The sequence below is a fragment of the Barbatula barbatula genome (assembly GCF_947034865.1).
Source record: "Barbatula barbatula genome assembly, chromosome: 15".
Taxonomy (NCBI): Eukaryota; Metazoa; Chordata; class Actinopteri; order Cypriniformes; family Nemacheilidae; genus Barbatula; species Barbatula barbatula.
Window position 1 is genome coordinate 4,534,454 of NC_136778.1, and position 10,784 is coordinate 4,545,237.

Sequence of the window (10,784 nt, forward strand, 5' to 3'; positions counted from 1 at the left end):
GTGCTCCGTGCCTAGGCCATGACGTCACGGGGTTCCAGGAATGGCGGCGCTGTCTGCAGAAGGAAGCAGCCCGAAGAGCCCGAAACTTTCTTCCTAACGTAATTCGGTGGATACGCGAACTTCACCACACCGCTGACATCTAAACCCGCCGCTTAAAGAGCTCGAGGACCGGCGGAACCGAGTCGCGGCGTCGTCGCTGTCGTATCCCGACGTCTCAGACTCTAGTAGTTTGCTTGACTTTGCGAGGGCCAAAAGACAAGAGCAAAGACAGCGACTAACGGTCCCTAAAAGCAACAACAACCGCCCCAAAACATCATCTTCCGAGTCCGTCCATTTCGCAGAAGGACCTTAACGTTACCGGTGTTTGTGTAGTTTTTCGTCCCGCGCTTACACGACACTGGTCCGATAAGGAAAAGACACAAGCTGCGGGTGTGAATCCACGATGGAGAGTTTAACGCTGAGCGATGTCGAGCAGAAATATTACTCTGAACTCTTCCTGTCCTGCGATGTGGATAACGCCAAGAAAGTAGCATCCAACGGCAAAGTTCTGGACCTGTTCAGGTCGGCCCAGCTCTCGACTGAGGTGCTCCATCAGGTAGTGTATGAATATTATTGGTATGTGTGTGTATTAGTCAGCATGTCTGTGTTATTATGATGCTTAAGTGGGTATGATGGCTTGGGCTCATCATTAGATACATGCCAAGTGCTCTTATGGATCATTCGGGAACGCTAAGAGAGCTTTTAAAGCTGACTTATAAGGGAATCTCGTTGAGTCGACCTCAACAGATAAAGGGTGATGCATTTCTATGAGTTGTTTCCTGTTTTGCCTTCTTCCTCTTGCATGAAGTGATACATTGTTTTTTTCCTCCCTTTTCCATCAGGTGCACACTGTGGGTATAACATTTCAACAGCAATGTTAATGGCTAGTGGTGGTCATATTTTCAGAATTCATTCGTATTTATTTATTCATTCTGTTCTAGCTCTTTCCATTGCAGGCAAGATCTTTAGCTAGCGTCATGTTGTTAAACGCAATGTGAATTTATCCTGGGAGACACTCGTCATTCAGATGCGATGGAGTGAGGCTGTTTGTTTATTGCAAAGCTACAATGATCACTTGAGATGTAAATAATATTTGTGGCAACAAGCTGAAACAAACATGAAACAATAGATATACTGTTAAAAATGAAACTGAAAAATATCAGTGAATTTAGTTCCTAATGCATTACTTGATGCAGAAATGCAGATTCATGTGTTTCAGGTGTGGCTTTAGTGTCTGTGTCGTATTTGGTTCAGACATGACTAAGCAACATTTGTTTAGTATTTTTGGACGGTACCGTTGGCCATTAGCCACCTTGCCCTCTAGATATTGACTTTGGCAACAGCCATTTAGAAACCTATTTTGGGCGACCCACCATTCTATAATTGTAGAACGAGTGTGACACTTTCCATTTCTTGTTCATCTGTCAGTTGTCTCAAACGTAGCTTGTATGCAGAATATAATAACGCTGCACATGTTATTGTATGTACAGTCAGGTTTTCTAATTGAAGGGTCTCTTTCTGTTCTTTTAGATCACTGAACTCTGTGGAGCCACACGTCTCGGGCATTTCGGTCGGAGTCAGTTCTACATTGCACTGAAACTCATCGCACTGGCCCAGTCCGGACTGCCTCTGCGTGTGGAGAGTCTGAACAGCGGTTGGTAGCGTCAAAACTTTAAACCATGTTATAGACCAAGAGTGCGTTCACTATAGGCCACTAAATGCTTTTTTCCTCGCTCACTTTAATGTGAAGCTATCATGTCCTTGTTTTTCTGCAGACACAGTTGACATGTGACTCTGTGTCTGTGATGGTTGCATCCATTACATAACAAGAATAAGAGGATAATCTTACTGCCTCTTCACTCAAAAGAACAGGATGAAGTAAACTTCTTGTACTATAAATTATTTATTATATTTTAACCTTACTATAGGAAATATTAAAGTATACTATAGTGTTTAAACTACAGTTGTTTAAACTTTATAAACTAAAGTTATTTATTTTATCATCTGGTTTATTTTGGCAAATCTACAAGCTTTCCTGCTTACCAGACCCATGATGTCGACACCGCTAGCGCCGTCCTTTTGCATTTAAGCAGCAAAAAAATTACTTTTGAAATATGGAATGCATGATTTTTATTGTCTGTCATGGTTTCTCTCTGCATATATCCCAAGTTGCACTTGAATTTTAGTAAGTTACTCACTGGGTTGATGTGACGCTTATGTGACATCCTTTGCTCAAGAAAATATCAGTTGTATCATATTGGCGAACCTGCTGCATAATACGCTTATATACACTGCCCGTCCAAAAAAATTCACAACCTGGATTTAACTAAGCAAATAGGTAAGAGCCTCCGATTGAATTGAAGGTCTAGGTTCAGCAACATTATGTACCCAAAGAATGGGGTCAGCTGACTTCCTGAATATACAGATTGACCAAGTTATTTCATCAATGGGTTTTTTCTTCCCTGATGGCACGGGCATATTCCAAGATGAAAACGCGAGGATTCATCGGGTTTCCATTTTCACACATAGATTGGCCACCACAAAGTCCAGACCCTAACCCCAATGAGAACCTTTGGGATCTGCTGGAGAAGACTTTGCACAGTGGTCCGACTCTCCCATCATCATAATAAGATCTTGGCGAAAAATGAATGAATATTGTGACATTGCAGAATGTTATCGAAACGATGCCATGGCGAATGTGTGCCGGAATCAAAGCTAATATCGGTCCAACTAAATATTAGCGTGTGTGGCTTTTATTGGTCAGGCAGTGTAATTATACTCTATAATATATATATGTAAAAGTCTAACGTTTAGGTCTCTGTACAGTCCGAGATCTGCCCCTTCCTCGTTTTGTGATGGGCAAGAACGAGCAGGAGACAAGGCACGCGGTCATGTATGCAGACACCGAGAACCAGGGGTCGTATTCCGGTGTCATCCCCAGACCTCCAGGCCGAGTTCAAGGCAAAAAAGTATCAGCGCATGAGATGATCCAGCCTTGTGTGCCAGCTGTTGATCCCCAGGACTACACTGTAAGCCTTTGTTTATCTGTTCAATGACTGCTTACTCACTCAACTGTCTCTCTGTGTTGTTCCGTAGCCACCCGTTTAGCTGGAGGTCCATAGAGCTAGTAATGAATTTTATCTCTCTATCCAGCCGGACACCACGTCCCCTGTAGTGTCACCACATCAGTCTCCTCCCACTTCGCCTCACGCCTGGAGGAAGCACAAACGGCAGGCCAGCGGTGGAAACGTGGAGAGACAAGCTTCAGTGCCAGGGGTTGTTTGGCCACCTTTTAGAGAAGCACAGCCAGGTACTCGATATGTAACACTAGGACCTATCTCTATGTATTATATATTTGATTCTGTTTAGTTAATCACTGGTCGAATATATTTTTTTAAAGTGGTTGCTAAATTTTTGCTCTATTTATTTCTTCAACGTTGTTTCTCTAAAGCACCTGTAACAGGTGATGGGATGTGGTCCGCCCACTCGCCCCCTCCTGTCCAAGAAAGTTGGGTCAGCTTTACAGACACGCCCCCCTCCAGCACACTTCCAATGCATCCCTCTTCAGCTCAGGTAATGCAGCTGTGTATTCTGGCTGTCAGAGTCTGTCCTGCTGTTACCAAGGTCTTGTGACAGAACAGATGTTTGCTTTTGTTGATGTGTCACATCACAGACCCATGCCAAAATGTTATCTGAATTCGTAGTTGTACAAGGAATTTGAATTGCTGGAAGTTGTTTTTGCTTTTTGAACTGTATGATTTTAACCTCAGTTACCTCTTGGTTAAAATTTGTGAAGCGTCATACAGTGACATTTCAAAAATGCTTTTCAGTTTTTTATTTGAATTTTTTTAATGGTAATGATAACATGCACTGGTCTGAACTTCACAGGTTTGTGCAAATCAGACCTGAACCTTCTGTTGTGTCACATTTTTCCAAAATATTTTGCGTACTTGTTCAACTATTTGTTTGTGGATCAATCTATATTTTTCTCTACCGCAAACAGCTGGAGAGCACAACGGGACGAACCACAAACGAAAACCAAAGACAGAGCAGCAGTTACGATGACCCATGGAAAATCACAGACGAGCAAAGACAGTATTACATAAACCAGTTTAAGACCATCCAGGCTGATCTAACCGGTTTTATTCCTGGTCAGTGAGCTCTTGCTTTTTTACAGTAACTACTACTGTAAGCAACTACCACCCTAACAATATACCTGTCTGTTTTTGCTTAGGCTCTGCTGCAAAGGAATTCTTCACAAAGTCGAAACTGCCAATTCTGGAACTGTCTCACATTTGGTGAGTAGGTTTACACAGATTACGTTGTCGCTCTTTGTTTACTTTGGATGACCTTCGTGTACATTTTCTGAAAAACAGATGTGTGTAACCAAGGACTTGCTCACATCTAGTTGCAACACGTGAGCCCTTTCCATAAAACACCTCAATGTTGATAATATATATGAATTTGTTTAGCCTGTCAAAGTTCAAAGTTATCTTTGCCGTAATATTTTATTTGTGTCTTTAAAATATGTATCTTATTAATATTGTCTGCCCTGCTTCACCTTGCAGGGAGCTATCAGACTTTGATAAAGATGGCGCCCTGACCCTGGATGAGTTCTGCGCTGCATTTCATCTCGTGGTAGCTAGAAAAAACGGTTATGACCTTCCTGAAAAGCTCCCCGAGAGTCTAATGCCAAAGCTTATTGACTTGGATGACTCAGCAGGTAAGCAGAAAAGCCTTGTGCCGGCCACGGCTATATATTGAGCAATACGCCGAAGAGATATTTTGCATGGTTTTACAGCTCTGCATGCAGAGTGCTGCATAAATTATTTCCTGAATGAGAGATTGATGCCTTTGCCTATCGAATACAAATTATTTATTGCATAGTTTGTCGTTCACTCTTATTCAGAATCTATTCTGGTGGGTTGCTGTAAACGTTTCTTCAAACATAATTACAACCCAATGGAGTGTCTTCCATTTGACCATATATGTTTTTATTCCAATTGTATTAATAATTCAATACTGTCTTGACAGGATGTCTTTATTCTCTTCATTGTTGTCTGTTTATAATTCAGGCCTTCAAGAACCGGCTCCCGAGGTGGGCTTCTCTGCTTCCCCTGACGAGGTCACACCAAACAAGTCTCCATCAATGCCTTCTCTAAACCAGAACTGGCCTGAACTGAACCAGAGCAATGAGGTTTGGAGAAATCATCCTTCAGTATGAATGTAATCTCTATCACTGAAATTACCAGTCAGCTCTGTCTTCTTTTTCTTTATGGGAAAAATCAAACTAATAAACGGGTGAGGAAGAGGTCTCCTCACATTTAACACTAAATGTTGATATAAGGCTGGAATGTGGTGATCTTGTCAGAAAAACTGACATTAAGGGACATTTAAATATATGTCACGCTGAAAGACAATGTTTTAATGCAACACACTTCATTTCCGTTTTGTTGATGCATTAAACAAGAGTTTAAGTGGGAAATAAAACAGAAATGATTGAATCATTGGCCCATACCAGGCATTTATACAGTAAATTACATTTTTCTGAATTCATAGTTTTCATAGAAAGCACAAGTTTGCCTATCAAACAAGATTTCTCTAGTTATTTCCTATAGTAAACTGAACGGCAGCTCTGAACAGACAGTTCCTTACACATACATGTTCCTGTGATGGTATGTGATCAAAAACACGCATTTACCGAAATCATTTTTAAACAGTTTTGCACATTTCTTATAGAAAAGTGTAATAGATGCTTGTAAAACACAGGTTAACTTTTCAAAAACCAGTTTATTTACAAAAATAATTTTAAAGCTTATTTCTTCTAGTTAAGTTCACACTGAAGCACTGAAAGTCCATGTTCACTTTTGGTACAGTTAACATTTTTGTGTTCAGTTTAATCATTTTACTATAAAATAAAGAGATTTATTCCCGGCTTATAATCAGGAAAACAACTGTCTGTGAACGCCAAAATACACTAGTTCTATGAAGACAAATCATGGAGTTTCTCCATAGAATTGTCTTTGTTCGCCTGTCAGTGGTAGTTGGAGGATGGGCAGAGCGCACAATCGTTGTATTATTGCTTCTGTTTGCTTGTGTGAGAAGTGGATGGGCACCAGAGTGCTGATATGTCTTTGCTCTGTCTGTCCAGCAGTGGGAGACTTTTAGCGAACGCTCCTCAAGCTCACAAACTCTGACCCAATTTGATTCTAACATTGCACCAGCTGACCCTGTAAGTCAATCACTCAGTGCACTTTCATGATTAATGATATTCATTAACCCTGTACTCTTGAAATTCTCTCTGAGAGCGCATGTTTCTCAGGCACGATGATGTCATCATGTGATTTGTTTGTTTTTCTTCTGCTTGCTGAGCTTAGAGATAATACTTTTATGCTTTTTCTTTCATGTGTAGTCCAAGTGATGACTCTGCTGGCTATCCTTTCATTGTGTTGTTGAAGTGTTTTGATAACACATGATATGATACATATGTGTGTTACAAATCATAGTGTGTATAGAGTTTTTAAAGAAACAGTTCATCCAAAAATGAAAGTTCTGCAATCATACTCAAGTTTCTTACAACTAATGTGTTTTGGGTTAGATTACAAGTTAATTTTAGGTTGTTTAAAACTGATAATCATTCAAGTTTAATTAAATAAAAATGACTGTGATCAAAATGTCATACTAGCTTCAGCGATGCCAAACCTTATTTGCATGTTCGTGTCGTTACAAGCTGCAGTATGGTTAGATTTTCAAGAAGTAAGAAATACAATTTTGGTCCATTTTTCTCATAAATTGAATGACATTCATATGCGTTTGCAATGAGATGAAGGTGAGTAGATGATGACAAATGTCATTTTTGGATGAACTGTTTTACGGTTGCTTTTATTTATTGTCAATTTTGGCAAATCTTTATTGCTGTTACTGAAGTAATTTGAATTTTATGACGGAAGCAGTTCATATGCTTGTTTTCTTTGCAGGATACAGCAATAGTTCATCCGGTTCCCATTCGAATGACTCCTAGCAAGATCCACATGCAAGAGATGGAGCTTAAGAGAACCGGAAGTGGTGTGTCCTTTTATAATCTTATAAAGATTTTGAATGTATAAAGTGTATTCTGACTAAATTTCGATGAAACGCCTTTCTGTGGTAGAAATGTAATTGGTTAGGTTTTAACAATGATCAAGCGTTTGCTCATGTGTCTCTGCTATCCAGTGTGTTTTCCATTTAAGTGGTATTTGCTAAAGCTATTAGTCTTGAGTTTTTCAAAATCCCTGAAATTTTAGCATGCAACTAATTTCTGCACTCTTCATGCTTAAAGACGGCAACCATTCAGAAAACCTTAGGAACGCACTAAAACCCTCTTGATATCTGCATAGCAACATGGTTGGAGTATTAATTTTTGCTTTTACAGATCACACACATCCAACAAGTCCATTGATGGCTAAACCACCAGAACTCCCTGATGAGACCAAGCTAGCAGCAACTATTAAGTATCCTAGTGCCACTGTTGGTAAGCTCATCTAGGCTATTCCATTCTCAAACCAAGTTAAGCCTGAAGTTGACTGTGAGGTGGTGTTCTTGTGTAATACATTTAGAAATATGATTTGTTTATTACAGGTGATGGCTACAGCAGCTCAGATTCATTTGCATCTGACCAAGAGCCCATATCTAGTGCTGTGAACAGACAAAGGTTGATTCTTTTGAACGGAAATTAATTTGTGGTTTGCTTTAGATAAGATTTGTCATGTGTAATACTTGAATTAATATCTGTTGCAGGTCTCAGTCTGGAGCATCTCCAGAGGGACTAAAAGTTGTTGCTCCACCCACACCTCCGCCTCGCCCCCACGCTTCACACTCCCGGTCCTCCTCTCTAGACATGAATAGAACCTTTGCTGCCGTTCCCGCTGGTATATGAGCACATACACAGACTGATGTGCCGATAAGGGTAGTTTGTGGGTGTTTTTTATTATTAAACTTTTCTTTTTTTATTTCCAGCAGGTCCTCAACAAGCAGGTGTAGTAGCATTTCCCCCAGCAGTGCCTCCGAGACCACTACCCACACAGGTACATCATAGACATCTTTACCGAACGAACAATTAAATGATTATTATAATTTTTGAGGTCAGTTATGCATCATGTAATGTTCAAATGCAATCATGTTGTAGACATCAATGCCACACGGCAATCGTTCAGTAGAGGGAGACGCTCTTCCAGCACATACCAGCACATCACCCCAGCAGATGCCAGAACAGCCCAACTTTGCTGACTTCAGCCAGTTTCAGGCTTTTGCTGTGGACCACCCTGCAGATGATGGTGAAAAATCAGACAGTGGACAGGTAAAAAATAAACCCTACCGTAACTGAATTCAGGTTAAAATGGGAAATTGGTCTTAGTGAAAGATGATCTCTCTTTTTTTGTGGACAGGCGGAAAGATGTGCAGAAAGTGCCGAGAGGATGAGAACGGTGAAGAATGAAGTTCAGCCAGAAGAAAGAGCTGCAGCTTCTGTGAACTCTGTAAGTCAGTCTGTACCAAACAGTCTTTTTGTAATCTGCGCCAGTTTATCCCTAACAACACATTCTCCACAGGCCAAAGTATCCACTCCACTGGCCCCGCCTCCTAAACCCGTCCGCCGAAGACTGAAATCAGAAGATGAGCTGAGACCAGATACAGAGGACCTTCCGCAAAAGTCTAACGTCATAGCCACTGTTCTAGCAACCCAGCCCTCGATTCCAAGGTACATCAGAAAGTCACTACACCAGTACTAAGTAACTGCATTTTTGAAGGAGAAATGTTAGAGTCCTTCATTGTAAGATTTCCTCAATACGCGTTTTTGTCTTATCCTAAATTGTTCTTTCCCTTAATGTTTTGTTTACAAACAGGTCTATTGGTAAAGATAAGAAGGCCATCCAGGCTTCCATTAGAAGAAACAAAGAAACAAATACAGTTTTAGCCAGACTTAACAGTGAATTACAACAGCAATTGAAGGTATATTGAGTCTTTCATAATACCTCTTTTTTTTATAACGCATTCTGCACAAATCTCTGATGAATTCGTCTTTTCTCAAATGTTCTCTTCTTAGGACCTACTAGAAGAAAGAATATCTCTTGAAGTGCAACTGGAACAGCTTAGACCCTTTTCGCATTTGTAACCGGGGTGTGTGAATGTTGAAATGAATGTGCATTTGTGTAAAGAGTGATTACCCTTTGTTTTTAAATGGTCTGTTGGATCCTCTGGCAGGATGTCCATTTCACCGCTTTCTCCACTCCTCCGTGTGAAAACCGCTGCTTCCTTCAAACCAACCTTTCTCACATAGACAGTAGCCCAAGAAATATTTCAGAGTTCCAGGGGCCGGAAACATCCGTTATGGCACTTTGATGAAACAGAAAGTCTGAGTGATTGTATATGTAATACCCCCTAACAGAAAGCTTATGTTCCCAGAAACTGTGTGGCAATGGCTTGATCTCTTGGGCGGCAGGCTGTAATCTGGTTAACGTGAAGGAGCCTCTTTCCCAATTGTTCTCCATGGTGTGAATCCTGGAAATCGAGGCAGCTTGTCATGTTCTTCCATGTTAGAAGCACCTACGTGTGCTCAGACAATCACGCGAGGCCGTGCGTTGGCCGAGAGGAGGGGGGAATAGATTTTTGGGAGTTCACGATCTGTTTCAGAATTACGCTTTAAGAGACATTTGTTAAAGAGACAGTGCACCTGAAAATGAATATCCTGTCATTATTTAGTCACCCTCATTTGGTTTAGAATGACGTAAAGGTGTATAAATAATAACAGGTTTCATCATTGGGTCAACAGTTCCTTGCCATATTAGTGGGCGGCTCATCTGTATTTGTGAGAGACAACAGTTCAATTGTGTGGAATCAAAGATTGCTTTATTCTCTGAACCCAATCCGTGATACAACAAAGAGATATGTTCTCCCGTGTACAGCCTTCGACCCCAGGATGACCCCAACTGTGTTTTGGTTTCCCTCACGCTGGCTGTACCTCACACAGGACAACGTTCTGGAGTCATACACCCCTTGACATCATCAGTACCAAAACGTGAGACCTGAAGCTGCACTTTCCCTCCTTCGGCTTTCGTTTTGTTTCTCATCGCTTTTTTTTTGCATGTCAGTCATGATCTTATTTTGTAAAAAAACGCTCTTAACAATGAACCACTTGATTTGTATCTGTAACGTCTGAACTAGTGTGACGTTTGTGTTTTTACGTAGACTTACACCATGTCTCTCATCTGTTCGTTTGTGTTGACCGATGTCAATGTCGATGTTTTCTTTTACGCTTCCATCGAGCCTTACTTCCTGGTGTGCAGGTTTTTACAGTAATCTCTCCCCCATGTTACATTTAAGGTGAGCTTTCTCTCCCTACTGTTCAGGCTGATTTACTGTATCAGGGGTATGTTGTATATTGTATGATACACACCTTTTGATCACATATGTAAATTTGCATTAATTGCTGACTAACAGCAAATATTCTATTTAATTGCTTATATAATGGCTGTGAGATCATAAATGTTTAACTGCATGGATGTGTCTCTGCAGAATGAACTAGCAGCTGTGTGATTTTTACACAAAATAAAAACGGCACAATATTTTAATAATTTTGTCTTTTGTCAAGCACTTCTGAACTTTTGTCAGTCCGAACATTTATATGATTTGATGTTTTTTTATATGGTTTTATTTTCATCTTTCCTGCACTTGTAGTGATGCTAAAGCAAAAAACATTTTCCTTTTCTTGA

At 40.5% G+C, this 10,784-nt stretch overlaps 1 protein-coding gene across 7 annotated transcripts; it reads left to right on the plus strand.

Annotated features, from left to right (window-relative positions):
* The first annotated feature begins 2 nt into the window (after positions 1–2).
* Positions 3–10,664, plus strand: reps1 (RALBP1 associated Eps domain containing 1). 7 transcript variants are annotated; one of them, XM_079475239.1, is made up of 21 exons: positions 3–595; positions 1,570–1,693; positions 2,866–3,068; positions 3,193–3,349; positions 3,491–3,612; positions 4,043–4,190; positions 4,274–4,337; positions 4,608–4,762; positions 5,115–5,236; positions 6,191–6,271; positions 7,017–7,104; positions 7,451–7,549; positions 7,657–7,729; positions 7,816–7,946; positions 8,038–8,102; positions 8,204–8,374; positions 8,463–8,552; positions 8,625–8,773; positions 8,919–9,024; positions 9,119–9,192; positions 9,277–10,641. In XM_079475239.1, exons 1-20 carry the CDS (start codon positions 443–445, stop codon positions 9,185–9,187), a joined length of 2,370 nt encoding a protein of 789 aa, XP_079331365.1. In that variant the 5' UTR covers positions 3–442; the 3' UTR covers positions 9,188–9,192; positions 9,277–10,641. The 7 variants fall into 7 exon arrangements, with proteins under 7 accessions (XP_079331365.1, XP_079331363.1, XP_079331362.1 ...); XM_079475237.1 differs by having other exon boundaries at positions 19–595; positions 8,035–8,102; positions 9,277–10,664; XM_079475236.1 differs by having other exon boundaries at positions 19–595; positions 8,035–8,102; positions 9,119–10,641.
* Positions 10,665–10,784: the final 120 nt, after the last annotated feature.